The sequence below is a fragment of the Erpetoichthys calabaricus genome, chromosome 6 (genome assembly GCF_900747795.2).
Source record: "Erpetoichthys calabaricus chromosome 6, fErpCal1.3, whole genome shotgun sequence".
Classification (NCBI taxonomy): Eukaryota; Metazoa; Chordata; class Cladistia; order Polypteriformes; family Polypteridae; genus Erpetoichthys; species Erpetoichthys calabaricus.
Window position 1 is genome coordinate 39,522,070 of NC_041399.2, and position 15,366 is coordinate 39,537,435.

Genomic DNA, 15,366 nt, shown 5'->3' on the forward strand with positions numbered 1-15,366 from the left:
ACATTTGCAAAACAAAAGGCGCTGATGAGGAGGTGCAAGGGAATTTAAGGTGGCCCGGCATTACAAGTTTTTTCGTAGGCTTCAGGGATTCTAGTGTTAAAAGGCTGTCTAGAACAAGAATTTGCCCTACCCCAGAGTAGGACATGAGAAGTAGTTATGAAGTGCCCTACACCCTCTCCCAGCGAGGAGTAGAAGTTCATGTTTGAAAGTGAATGATGCTGAGCTGCAAAATGGAAGGTGTCTTGCAGTTTCCTAGGAAGTCATAATGACATTTTGTACTTTTCTGAAACTTAACGCTAAAGCTTCACCATAAACATGATAATAAGAATTTTTAAAGTATTAGGGGAAGACTAAGAAAAATAAGAAGGAAATCATAATAAAGCATGATATTGTGTGAAACTGCATGTAATTGTTGCTATTTCACAACATCGTCAAGAAAGGGAGACACACACACACATCGAATAAGTGTAAAGACGGACAATAGGCATGTTTTTTTTTCCAGAGCTGCACTTTCTGAAGAATCATCTTCCCACTGTTATCGCCATGGGAAGTGCCATGTAAAGTGACAGACAGAGAAAAATAAAACACATATCAGAAAAAAAAGGCACTTAGCTTGACTTTTAATGCTGATTTGACTTCTCAAAACAAGCAACTGTATAAGGCATAAGGAGGCAGCACATCTTCAGACAAAGTATCTCTGGTACAACATTCACATTTCTTGAAAGGTGTGTTAGGTAGTCTCTGTATCATTGTAATCAAATGCTGTTTACAGGAATTTGTCCAATGAACTATACTGTCATTCCAGATGTCCTTTTTATTTAAAAGGCTATCTTTCTGTGGCTAGATTATTATTAAAAATACAATCAGTATAAAAGATTTTTGCATTTGACCTTTGGCTCTGTCTTGTTTATTGGCTTGTGTCAAACCTTGTGTAGTGTCTAATATTCCTAGAACAAGCTAAAGTACTTTAACATATGTAAATATAACAATACATTACTTGCACTGTATGGGCAAAAGTTTGTGGACACTTGAGCATCACATCTATTTGCACGTGTTGGTTACCCCATGCTAAAACTATGGTCATTAATATGGAGTCAGCCCCTTCTTTGTGGCTATACAAGCCTCCACTATTCTGGAAAGGCTTCCCACAAGATTCTTGATTGTGTCTGTGGAAATTTATGTTCATTCAGCCTAAACAGCATTTGTCAGGTCAGGTACTGATGTTAGACTAGAAGACCTGCATTTCAATCTGCATTCCAATTTATCCTAAAGGAGGGCTTCAAGTTCCTCCATACCAAACTATTCAAACCATGTTTCTTTTGGACCTGGCTTTGTGTACAGGGCAGTCATACATGAGCAGAAAAGGTTCTTCCCCACACAGTTGTCTAAAATGTCTTTGTATGCTGTAGCACTAGCAATACACTTCACTGAAACCAATGGGTCTATCCCGAACTCTGAGAGCATCCCCAGACCATTATCCCTCCATCACAAAACTTTACAGCAGGCACAATGCAGACTTGAAGGTAGTATTCTCCTGGCATCCACCAAACCCAAATTCGACCTTCAGACTGCCAGATAGCAAAGCATTATTAATCACTCCAGAGAAAATGTTTGCACTTCTCCAGAGTCCAATGGTGGCTTTGCACATCCATAGTAATCTTAGGCTAGTGTGCAGCTGCTCAGCCATGGAAACCCATTTCATGAAGCTCCAGGTACACATTTCTTGTTCCCTATTACTCTCAGAGGCAGTTTGTAACTCTGTTGTTATTGATGCAACCGAGGATAGACAATTTTTATGTGCTATATGCACTTTACGTTTGCATGGTCCATCACTTCATGACTGAGATTTTGTTGCTCCTGGACAATTCCACTTCACAATAATAGTCCTTACAGTTGACTGGGGCAGAACTAATAAGCAGAATTTCATGTACTGATTTGTGACAAAAATGGTATCCTATGCCAGTGCCATGTTTAAAGTCACTGAGCTCTTCAGCATGACCATTCTACTGCCAATGTTTCTCAATGGAGATTGCATGGCTTTGTGCTTGGCTATTTGTACCTGTTAACAATGGGTGCAGCTGAAACGCCTAAACTGAATAATATGGAGTGATTTTCACACATTTTTGGCCATATAGTGTATATGTTTGCAGAAACAAAAAACACATTGACATATTAATTATTGATTACATTTGCTGCATTTTGAACAAACTACAAACATATGTGCAAGATCCAGAATTGTTTAGACAATATTTTCACTTAGAATTACTGTACAGTGTCCCATAACATTTGGTTTCTATGCCAATATGCTTTTTCTAATTGGCAAGGGTGAAGATGGGTATGATGCCAGAAGGCATTAGGCAGTGAATGTGGGCATAAAAGCCACCAAACATGCCACTTAGCATGGTAGAATTATACATAAATATAAATTAAATGTATTACTAGTAGTATATTATTAATATTATTATTTTGTAATGAAGAGGATGGGCACCTTTGGCAAATAAATAAATAGCCTCTTGATCTGATTCCATTTAATTTTTACAGCAGAGCTTCTTATTGGTTTGTCCTGTAGGGGTCTATATAAGAAAGTGAGATAGTGAAGTGAGATTTATTTTTTTGCCTGCTTATTTTGCAAGTTAATCAACCATGTAGTATATGCAAAACATTTTGACCTCAGTGAGCTTAGCACAATTGAATTGATATTTAGAGTCGTCAGGTTAATAGGTTGAAGCACAGTGATACTCTAGTTAGCACTGCTACTGTCTCATGGCTCCAGAGTCAAGGGTTCAGCTTCTTATGTGGGTACCCTATTGGTAGGGCTTACATGTTCCCCAATGCCAGCATGGGTCTTCTTCTGGACACTCTGATTTTTCTACTGCATGCCAAAGATGTCGTAGTAGTAGATGAGTATGTCATACAATGAACTGGCCCCTGGTCCAAAGTTACTTTTCTACTTTTGACCAGTGCTTTTGACGTTGCCACCAGCTGCAAGACCCGGAATCAGACATGTAGAAGTGCATTATAGATCGCATGCATACTGTAGTTATGTTCTTATACAATGCCTTAGATATTCTCTATAGAAAACTGGGTTGTGATTGAATAAAATGTAATACTTCTTGATTTATTGATCCATAATATGTGTGTGGCAATGAACTTTGAGTTAATAAAGAAAAAAAATTACAACAAATCTCTGTATAAGAATAAATGTATTTTTTTCAATGTTCTGTGTGGTGTTTGTGTCAGATTTTATTATTGTACGGTAATATATTTGGTTGATGCATTTATGCAAGGTGACATACAAGGATGGAATACATTAAAACTGTTTACAGATGTCACAGGCAGGTGAAGTGACACACCCAGGGCCGCACAGAAAGGCAAAAGTAGGACTTGAAGGGGCCACTTCATGGTTTAAAGGCAAGTGATTTAGTACCTATACCACACCACTTGTCATATGAACAACTTTCCTATGTTATTGATATCACTTCCATGCTGTGTTACAAACTCTACTGAAAATCTAAACTTACTTGCCACTGTGTTCTTGTGAATTGAAATGAGTACTATTAAGATAGTGACATTTCATTTCAGTCACAAAGTGTCATAGCTCTTTATTTGGACTGTATTTAATACAGTTTCCCAGCTTTAGCATTTTGCAGCTGCTTCCTGTAAAGCATTTGAATCTCCAAGCTAGGGTGTAAGCTACATTGACACTGCAAATCAATTCTAAATTCTCTTCTTGCTAGGTGCCTCAATATTAGAACATTAGAACACTCTAGATGAGAACAGGCCATTCAGCCCAACAAAGCCCGCCAGTCCTATCCACTTATTTCTTCCAAAAAAACATCAAGTCGAGTTTTGAAAGTCCCCAACGTCTTACTGTCTACCACACTACTTAGTATCTTATTCCAAGTGTTTATCGTTCTTTGTGTAAAGAAAAACTTCCTAATGTTTGTGCAAAATTTACCCTTAACAAGTTTCCAACTGTGTCCCCGTGTTCTTGATGAACTAATTTTAAAATAACAGTCTCGATCCACTGTACTAATTCCCTTCATAATTATAAACACACCAATCACGTCACCTCTTAATCTTCTTTTGCTTAAACTGTAAAGGCTCAGCTCTTTTAATCTTTCCTCATAATTCAACCCCTGTAACCCTGGAATCAGCCTAGTTGCTCTTCTCTGGACCTTTTCTATTGCTGCTATGTCCTTTTTGTAGCCTGGAGACCAAAACTGCACACAGTACTCAAGATGAGGCCTCACCAGTGCATTATAAAGGTTGAGCATAATACCTCCTTGGACTTGTACTCCACACATCGTGTTATATAACCTGACATTCTCTTAGCCTTCTTAAAGGCTTCTGAACACTGTTGGGAAGTCGATAGCTTAGTGTCCACTATGACTCCTAAATGCTTCTCATAAGGCGTACTCTCGATTTTCTGACCGCCCATTGTGTATTCAAACCTAACATTTTTACTTCCTATGTGTAATACTTTACATTTACTGACATTAAATTTCATCTGCCACAAATCTGCCCAAGCCTGTATGCTATCCAAGTCCTTCTGTAATAATATAACAGATTCCAAATTATCTGCTAATCCACCTATCTTGGTATCATCTGCAAACTTAACCAGCTTGTTACTTATATTCCTGTGTAAATCATTTATATATATTAAAAATAGCAGCGGCCCTAGCACTGACCCCTGTGGAGCACCACTCTTAACATCAGCCAATTCTGATGAGGTTCCTCGCACCATCACCCTCTGCTTCCTGTGTCTGAGCCAATTCTGCACCCATCTAAAAACATCACCTTGAAATCCCACTTCTTTTAATTTGATGCCCAACCTCTCATGTGGCACCTTATCAAATGCTTTCTGAAAGTCCAGATAAATAATATCACATGTTCCATTTTGATCATATCCTTTTGTTGCCTCCTCATAGAATTCCAGCATGTTAGTAAAACACAACCTCCCTCTTCTGAACCTATGCTGACTGTTCAGAATAACTCCTGTCCTTGCCAGGTGTTGCTCAGTCTTATCCTTAATAATTCCTTCCATCCATTTTCCTGTGATGCATGTCAAGCTTACTGGCCTATAGTTGCTTGGATCTGCCCTGTCACCCTTTTTATATAATGGGATGATGATATTTGCTATTTTCCAGTCCTTCGGAATCTCTCCAGTGCGCAATGTGCGCAGTGAGCTGCTCCGATCATGTTAGGAAGACCGGACACAGCTGCAAATTGCTTTTTTATGATGTTTTATGGATGTATACCCACTACAAACAAAAACTGAATGTAGCGCCTCCTCTGTCGGATAACAGCTTCCAGCACAGTGGACATGATTTAGTAAAGCTTGGCTGAGATATTCCTGAACAGTCGTCCAGTTCCCTGAGAAGTGACAATAGGTAGACTATATAAACTGATGGAAAACCAAAAAAGCTCTTCAAATTAAGTGCTGTGGCTCTCTTTGAAGGGAACTAAAATAGAGTCTGTATATCATACTCATCACTTTTAATGTTTAACATGTTTGTCACGTCAGGTGCATTATAATAATGGCTCTGTGATTGGAATTTCTACGTGCATGACATATCATTTAGCTGGTTTGTCTTGATTTCCCTACTTGATCAAAGGTGTCATCATTTCATTTCCCAGTTTCCCCGAAAGGTTGTGTACAGATGAGTCAGGTCTGCTGTAAATAGTTTTCTTTTATAAATCCAGACATTTGCATGAAAAGCAACATATACACATTTTGGACCTCTGTTTGTTTGTACGCAAGTTTAAACAATCTAACCCCTGGAGTATTGTGTGCACTTCTGATTTCCAGGTTACAAAAATAACATGACAACACTAGAAAATGTCCAGACAAGATATAGAGTAAGCTGATTCTGGGAATGACAGGTATAAGCTATAAGGAAAGATTAAAGGAATTGATCATTATTAGTTTAAGGTAAAAGAGGTTAACAGGTGACATGATTGAAGTTTTTACAATCATGAAAGGAGTTAAGATTGTGAATTTAGGCTGTTCCTTTACAATAGTTCAACAAGAACATTGGGACATTGTTGGAAACTTACTTCTTCTTCTTCTTTCGGCTGTTCCCATTAGGGGTTGCCACAGTGGATTTTCTTCTTAAAGGTAAACTTTGCACAAACGTTAGAACCATGACATAAACCACCAAATGGTATGGAATACATTAGGAATATAGGGACCTTCAAGTCTCAACTTTAACTACATGGATAGGATTGGCAAACTTTGTTGGGTTAAATGGCCAGTTCTTGTCAAATTTGTTTCTAATTTTCAAATGTTCAAATGAGTGAGAAGGCTGGTGACATTATCAACGTTCTACACCCTATAAACAAATTGTCTTATAAAAAAAACATAAAATTCAAAAAATGACAATATGAAAATAACCTCAATTATGTGCAAAGCCTGACACATGTTCAGCAACTGTAAGAAATCAAAGTCAAGTGCAATCCTAAATTCTGCTCTCCTTTGCATTCAAGAACAACCCATACAGGTATTTCAGAAAGAGACCACCCATGGGAAACAAAGAGGAGAAGGTAGACTGAGCAAAGCTAATAGTGATTGCAGACTTACAGCATATTTCATTTAAATGGAAACTCATTAGCAAAATCAAAATCTTCTTTTACTACAGTAAACCTACTTTGTTCTGGTGCAGTTATTTGGGAATGTATGTTTTTATTTTTCATGAATGTTGGCATAACTATGAAAGGTTAAAATACGTTGAGATGGATATTGGTTGAGTTGAATAAAAAAGACAACTGGTTTATTTTCTGCTGCTTTCCCTCACCTGTTTCAGGACATGCTAGCTTGCATTGTTCTTGTTTTTGACTGCAAGCAAGTGTTCAGGATGACTTCCTCACAGAACAGAAAGTTACTTTTGAGTGGTTATAATTTCTCCTCTTTTTTGTTTTCCCTAACCTTCAGTTTTTCAGTTTTGTAGAAAAGATTTCAAAATGGTTTTGTTTTTCTCTGTTTATCAAATTACAATCATTGTTTTGCATTGCTTTTCTTCACAGGTTCACATTCCTCACTGTGCCATAGCACATGGATTTCAGGACTGCCAGTGAGGAGGTATGGCCATTGTTTTTAATATTATTGCATTTTGTTGTAGCTGCAATTACAAAACAAACAGTCTTATTCTATTTATCAATACAAATATATTTTCAAATATTTTTATTGTGTGGCACAATGGTTAGCACTGCTTCTTCAAAGATCCAGATTCCTGGGTTCAGATGAAATTCTTGAAACTGCTTTTTTGGTGTCCTCCTTGTGTCTGTGTTGTTTTTCTGGTTGTCTGTTATTTTCTTATTGTCCCAAACACATGAATGTTAAGTTGATGATCCTGTAATTAGTAATGCCTTAGAAATAAAGAGAAACAGTGTTGTGGATGGGGAAGAGTCTGATGACGTTTCCTCAAGTCACTGGAGCAAGAGTCCCATCAGATGGTGGAGCGGCTGGCTTCCTTGTTATATAAAAAGAGGGGTCTTGGGGGGACTGGAAAAAGTCATCAAAATCTCAGAATAAATTGGAGTTAAGCTGGAGTCATAATGCACTATTAAGAGGAAATTAAGTTAGCAGTAGGCAGTGTTTAATCCCAAACTGAAATGATCTGTGATGTAGAAGACTGGAACAGTAGTGTCCCTTTAAGGTAAGTGACAGATAGGATAGCTCTTTAAGAGATTCCTAATTGAAAAGGAGTTCAGAAACATCAAAACCCATCAGAGCCAACTCTATCTTTGCATCCTTATTGTTGTGAAATGACAACCCAAACATGGCAAAAATGGTGAATGGTCTCCTAACAGACCCATGGACCAAGCCGGGACCTTCACTGTCTTTCCTAGAGATAGGCTGCCTGATCCCAAAATCAAAAGTCAGGATTTGGCCTGTATACTGTAGACCCAAAATGGGGATCAGACATTTCAAATTCAAAATGCAGAAAATGTCCTTCAATAAAGAGGGTAAACTGTTACACCTCTGACTTGAGAGACAAGGCAAACAATCTTTACAAAATAATCTATTTAAATAACAAAATGAAGTAGAAAAAAATTAGGTAAAACAGGAAAAAATGTAAGGCGAAGCTCTCAATTTACCAGTCGATCTATGTTCCTACCCTCACCTATGGTCATGAGCTATGGGTAGTGACCGAAAGAACGAGATCGCGAATACAAGCGGCTGAAATGAGTTTCCTCCGCAGGGTGTCTGGGCTTTCCCTTAAAGATAGGGTGAGAAGCTCAGTCATCCGGGAGGGGCTCAGAGTAGAGCCGCTGCTCCTCCGCATCGAGAGGAGTCAGATGAGGTGGCTCGGGCATCTGATCAGGATGCCTCCTGGACGCCTCCCTGGTGAGGTGTTCCGGGCACGTCCAACCGGGAGGAGGCCCCGGGGAAGACCCAGGACACGCTGGATGGACTATGTCTCTCGACTGGCCTGGGAACGCCTTGGGATTCTCCCGGAAGAGCTAGAAGAAGTGGCCGGGGAGAAGGAAGTCTGGGCATCTCTGCTCAAGCTGCTGCCCCCGCGACCCGACCTCGGATAAGCGGGAGACAATGGATGGATGGATGGAGGAAAAAATGTAAAAAAAATGAGACAAAAAAGATTTGTCTCAATAAGAAACCCAAGGCTTACAAGTCCAACTAAAAATCCAATAAGCAAATCCAAAGACAGACCAAAAATAATCAAAATACATTTCACTTGATTTTAATGGAATCCAATCTATACTAATAAAAGGCAAAGCCCTCACTCACTCACTCACTCACTCACTCACTCACTCACTCATTCACTCACTCACTCACTCACTCACTCACTCACTCACTCACTCACTCACTCACTCACTCACTCACTCATCATTAATTCTCCAACTTCCCGTGTAGGTGGAAGGCTGAAATTTGGCAGGCTCATTCCTTACAGCTTACTTACAAAAGTTAGGCAGGTTTCATTTCGAAATTCAAAGCGTAACGGTCATAACTGGAACCTCTTTTTTGTCCATATACAGTAATGGACTGCAGCTCGCTGGCCGTGGGAGGCAGGGTTGCGGGGGTTGCATATCGCGTCATCACGCCTCCCACATAATCACGTGAACTGACTGTGAAGGAGAAAGGACGGCCTTATATGGCGTTCGTTTATAAAACAGCGGACAGGCTGTGTAAAGGCAGCTTCACAAAAAAACAGATCCTTAACAAATTGTTATTGGTATATTTTCCCTCAATTTAAAAAGGTTTTCTTTTCTTCTTAATTAAAATTTAAAAGCAATACTTCACCGCTGTGAAGCCCCTCTAGCGCTGACGTCCGAGGTTCGATTCCCGTAAGGCAGTGCAGTGAGTGTGTACGCCTGATGAGCCAAGAATTAGGGCGAAACACGTGTCGCATACTCTTTGCATTATTTGACAGTAAACTATTTTCAACCATTCTATGATCTGCTTCTCACAACTGAAGGCACCGTGGCTGATGTTAGCTGACTTGCTGGCCAACCATAACCGTTACCTGGTAGGTAACCACCCATACAATCAGATTGTGACTCAGACTACGAATGCCGTGAATGTAATTACCCCGATCTACATGCTAGAGAAAACCTCAATGAAGAAGAAACAGTGTGTAAGCATACATATTAACACATGTGCAATTAAACGTGTGCATTTACGGGGTGATTTCTCAGGCTTAAAAGCTTGCCTTTTATTAAAAAGGTAAATGCAAACTGTTTTCATTCTGAAGGGCACAAACCACGTTGGATTTCAGCCGTTAAACGCGCAAAAATGTCGGTACACCAGATAAATAAGCGCAACATATTATCAGTTGTATTGTATGCTTACAATACGTATAGAAATGTGTTAATCGTTAACTAATAGTATGGGATGGTGTTTTTCGACTCAGCTACAGATGTCGATGGAGACCAGAACTGCTTTGGAAAAATATGAACGCCTTGGGGCCGATCTGGAAGAAGGTAGCGCAGCTCCTTGATTTAAACGATTCCATGTCTTGGTGGGTTTGCGTAGCTTATTGTCAATATCTTTACACCTGTTTTTAAGACTTATTGACTGAAACGGGCTTTCACGAAAAAAGTTAGGGCTTTGCTACAGGATACACCCTCCACAAGTTAAGAAAGTAAAAATAAAAGAATATATTTCTGTTTTATTTAAACCTTTTAAGTTCGTATGCATAGCCCCATTTGGCTGTTTTATTTTATTTTTTTTCTTTCTTCAGTAATATTTAATTTCCTTAAAGAAAAACAACATATGCATTTTACTTTTTTTGTATCTCTTTAGTAATATTTTAGTGTAAAAGGATAACCAGTATTTAAACCTTTTATGTTACTTTATAAAGTTATTTTACACAATGTTGAAAAATTAATAAGAAAGCTACATATTTTGGCAGCTGCTGCTTTAATTTTCAATAAAATGAAAAAAGCTCTCCAAGAGAAAACCTCAATGAAGAAGAAACAGTTTGCACTGTCTAAAAAGGAGAAACCCTCATTTATAAAGGTTTGCTGCAGATGACTTAACTGAAAATAAATGAATTGTTCCTATGTGTATAATACATATTTATCTATTTGACTTATGCCTTTATTCCAGCAACTTGCAACATCTGAGGTACAATTTGTTACATTACTTTTGTTTTTTGCAGCACAGGCAGGTGAAGTGACTTCCTCAGGGTCACACAGTGGTGTCAGTACCAGGATTTGAACTGACAAGCTCCGGGTTTGCTGAAATATTACTGAAGAATGAAAAAAAACGAAAACGGGCAAATGGGGCTATGCATACAAATGTCCATCCATCCATTATCCAACCCGCTATATCCTAAATACAGGAGCCAATCCCTGCCAACACAGGGCACAAGGCAGGAAACAAACCCCGGGCAAGGTGCCAGCCCACCGCAGGGCGCACACACCCGCACACACCCACACACCAGGGACAATTTAGAATCGCCAATGCACCTCACCTGCATGTCTTTGGACTGTGGGAGGAAACCGGAGTACCCGGAGGAAACCCAGACAGACACAGGGAGAACATTCAAACTCCACGCAGGGAAGCGAACCCGGGTCTCCTAACTGGCACCTTTCACCATGCCGCCCGCATACAAACTTAAAAGGTTTAAATAAAACAGAAATATATACCTTTATTTTTACTTCCTTAACTTGTGGAGGGTGTATCCTGTAGCAAAGCCCTAACTTTTTCATGAAAGCCCCTTTCAGTCAATAAGCCTTAAAAACAGGTGTAAAGCTAAACTTGCAGCACCGCTATTCAATTACACTTGCCTAACGCCTCTCCTAAGGGGAGATACTGTGGGATCTGGGCATCAGTCAAAGCACCAATCACAGGCCCGATTAGAAAGTGGGAAGCTGTGATTTGTCGTCTCTCTCCCATGTAACAATCACAGCCCGTGTTACAACGCACTATGTATGTATGTGTATATGTATATATGTATGTGTGTGTGTATATATGTGTGTATATATGTTGATATGTGTATATATATATGTATATATATGTGGATGTGTATATGTATATATATATAAATATGTATATATATGTATATGTAGATATGTGTATATGTAGATATGTACTGTATATATATGTATATATGTATATGTATATATATGTTTACATAACCTCTTTAACACACTACTTCTCCACTGCGAAGAGAACAGAACAGCACAAATATTAAACAAAACATAGAAATAAGGAAAATAATGAGTTTGCATATCTTTAGTTCGTACTACTGTTTATTACCCCCTTTAGCATCAATGATGGCATGCAGTCTTTTGTGATAGTTGGGGATGAGACCCTTGATTTTTTTAAGTGGTAGAGCTGCCCATTCTTCTTGGCAAAAAGCCTCCAGGTCCCATAAATTGTTGGGTTGTCTTGTATGAACTGAACATTTGAGATCCCCAAAGTGGCTCAATGATATTGAAGTCAGAAGACTGTGATGGCCACTCTAGCACCTTCACTGTTTTCTGCTGTAACCACCAAAGGGCCAACTTGGCTTGTGTTTTGGATTACTGTTATGTTGGAAGATCCAAGTGTGTCCTATGCGCAGCTTCTGGACTGATGAATGCAAGTTGTCCTCTAATATTTTCCAGTAGCATATTGCATTCATCTTGCCATCAGTTTTCACTAAGTTACCTGTGCTGCTCTAACTCACACACCTCAAGAACATCAGAGATTCACCTCCATGCTTCAAAATAGGGATGGTGTACTTTTCATCATGGGCCTTGTTGCATCCTTTCCAAACATAGCTTTTATGGTTGGGACCATAAAGTTAATTTTTGATCTCATCACTCCAAAGGACATTGTTCCATACGTTTTAAGGCTTGTTTAGATGCTGTTTGGCATATTGTAACTAGGTTGTTTTGTGGAGCTTGCACAGTAAAGGCTTTTGTCTTGCAACTTGACTGTATAGCCTATTTTTGTTCAATCCATCCATCCATCCATCCATCCATCCATCCATCCATCCATCCATCCTCTTCCGCTTATCCGAGGTCGGGTCGTGGGGGCAGCAGCTTGAGCAGAGATGCCCAGACTTCCCTCTCTCCGGCCACTTCTTCTAGCTCTTCCGGGAGAATCCTGAGGCATTCCCAGGTCAGCCGGGAGACATAGTCCCTCCAGTGTGTTCTGGGTCTTCCCTGGGGCCTCCTCCTGGATCGACATGCCCGGAACACCACACCTGGGAGGGGTCCAGGAGGCATCCTGATCAGATGCCCGAGCCACCTCATCTGACTCCTCTCAATGCGGAGAGGCAGCGGCTCTACTCTGAGCCCCTCCCATATGACTGAGCTTCTCATCCTATCTTTAAGGGAGAGCCCAGACACCCTGCAGAGAAAACTCATTTCAGCCGCTTGTATTTGCGATCTCATTCTTTCGGTCACTACCCATAGCTCATGACCATAGGTGAGGGTAGGAACATAGATCGACTGGTAAATTGAGAGCTTTGCCTTACGGCTCAACTCCTTTTTCACCACGACAGACCGATGCAGAGCCCGCATCACTGCGGATGCCGCACTGATCCGCCTGTCAATCTCACGCTCCTTTCTTCCCTCACTCGTGAACAAGACCCCGAGATACTTGAACTCCTCCACTTGAGGCAGGATCTCGCTCCCAACCCTGAGAGGGCACTCCACCCTTTTCCGGCTGAGGACCATGGTCTCAGATTTGGTAGTTGCTGATTCTCAGCCGCTTCACACTCAGCTGCGAACCGATCCAGAGAGAGCTGAAGATCACGGCCTGATGAAGCAAACAGGACAACATCATCTGCAAAAAGCTGTGACCCAATCCTGAGTCCACCAAACCGGACCCCCTCAACACCCTGGCTGCGCCTAGAAATTCTGTCCATAAAAGTTATGAACAGAATCGGTGACAAAGGGCAGCCCTGGCAGAGTCCAACTGTCACTGGAAACGGGTTCGACTTACTGCCGGCAATGCGGACCAATGCAAAACCGGCTCTGACACCGGTTGTACAGGGACCGAACAGCCCTTATCAGGGGGTCCAGTACCCCATACTCCTGGAGCACCCTCCACAGGATTCCCCGAGGGACACGGTCGAACGCCTTTTCCAAGTCCATAAAACACATGTAGACTGGTTGGGCGAACTCAAACATTTTTGTCAAGCACTTCCTTATTGTTCATCTTGAAACAGCAACACCACTTGTTTGCAGAGAAGCCTGTATCTCAATTGAAATGATCAACTAATGATCCTGGCAGTTGTGGCTAACATCTCGGTTGGTCTACCAGATCATTGATTGATAACAATAGAACCCCTAACTGTCCACTTTTTTAATCAGAGTTTGAAAACTACCGACACTCATTTTCAGATCTCTCGATATCTTTTTATATACTTTTACTGATTTTATACAAATCAACAACCTTTTCACGCAGATCCCTTGACAGTTCTTTTGCTTTCCACATGGTATTCAGCAAGGTCAATGCAGCTCTGCATGAATTTAAATTGACTATTTATACACAGACACTGATTACAATCCAAGAGGTCACAGGTGTGGACACCCTCTCTTAATTACCTTTAATTTGAACTTGCATGTTTCAACTTGTGTGTATATTATCAGCCCCAACATTCAAGGGCATGTAAACTTTTGATCAGACACATTTGGGTGATTTCAGTTATCATTATGATCTGAAAAGGGCAAACACAATTATGTGATGATAACTTGCCTTGCCTGATCATGCTTCCTAATTAAAAGGAAAGTTTTCTGCATGATTACTTATATTATCCAAACAATGGCCAATATTTCACAAGTTCTAGCATTGCGTGTAAACTTATGAGCACAATTGTACATAAACCAAGAGCCAAATGCTGTCTGACACGTAACACTTGCAGATAAAGACTACATTTCATTTTTTTTTAATCTTATTTATTAATTTTATTGTAATCATTCCATACAAATAGATCAATTTATCACAAAAAAAAATTGAAGACAAATCAAAACCCACCCCTGAGAAGGAGTGCTTAGCCAAAGGAGAATTGCTTAGGGCTTTTTAATAAGGCAACAATAAACAAAAGAAAGGAAGAAATATATATAGGTAAATAAAAAAAGGAGAAGGGAATTAAATGTGGTAATAGGTTTTTCTCTTATTCTAAAATAATATTGATTAGATCCTGCCAGGTTTTAAAAAAATTCTGCAAAGATCCTCTAACTGAGAATTTATTTTTTCCAATTTCAAATAATATAAAACATCGGTTTCCCACTGACTTATCAGAGGAGAGTTAGGATTCTTCCAATTTAACAGAATAAGTCTGAGTGCCAAAAGTGTAGTGAATGCAATCGCCGTTTGCTTGTCCTTTTCCACTTCAAGTCCATCTGGAAGAACACCGAACACAGCTGTTAATGGCTTAGGAAGAATTGTGATACCAAGGCTGTCTGAAAGGCACTTAAAAATTTTGGTCCACAATGATGTTAGTTTGGTGCAGGCCCAAAACATGTGACCCAGTGAGGCAGGAGCTTGGTTGCAGCATTCATTTAATTAGACTACATTTAAATTTAAATTTATTTGCTTAGCAGACCTTTTATCCAAAGCAACTAACAACAGAGGTAGACATAATCAAGTAACATTAGCCTAGGGCCTGTTTGTTCAGCAAGTGTAATAGGACAAGTAACAAAAGTTGATTGCCACAAGCGAAAAGATGTAATAACTAATAATTTATAATCATAGATTAAAATCGATAAAGCAATTAAACTTAAAACACAATATAAAAGATCACAGAACATAGCTTTTTTTTTCCTTCTCTTCAATCAATTCGACAGATATTCAAAGAACAGATGGGTCTTCAGTTGCTTCTTAAATACATGGAAGGAGTCAGCATTATGGATAGAGGTGGGTAGCTCTTTCCACCAACTAGAAACTACACAGGAAAAGAG

The 15,366-nt window shown here is 39.7% G+C and overlaps 1 protein-coding gene across 2 annotated transcripts in view; it reads left to right on the forward strand.

Annotated features, from left to right (window-relative positions):
- Nucleotides 1-15,366, forward strand: part of sntg1 (syntrophin, gamma 1) — a 939,332-nt gene that overhangs the window by 538,721 nt on the left and 385,245 nt on the right. For both annotated transcript variants that reach the window (XM_051929377.1, XM_028803505.2), the window contains exon 4: nt 7,027-7,081. In XM_051929377.1, coding sequence (XP_051785337.1) covers nt 7,055-7,081 — 27 coding nt within the window. In that variant the 5' untranslated portion in view covers nt 7,027-7,054. The remainder of the gene's footprint in view (nt 1-7,026; nt 7,082-15,366) is intronic.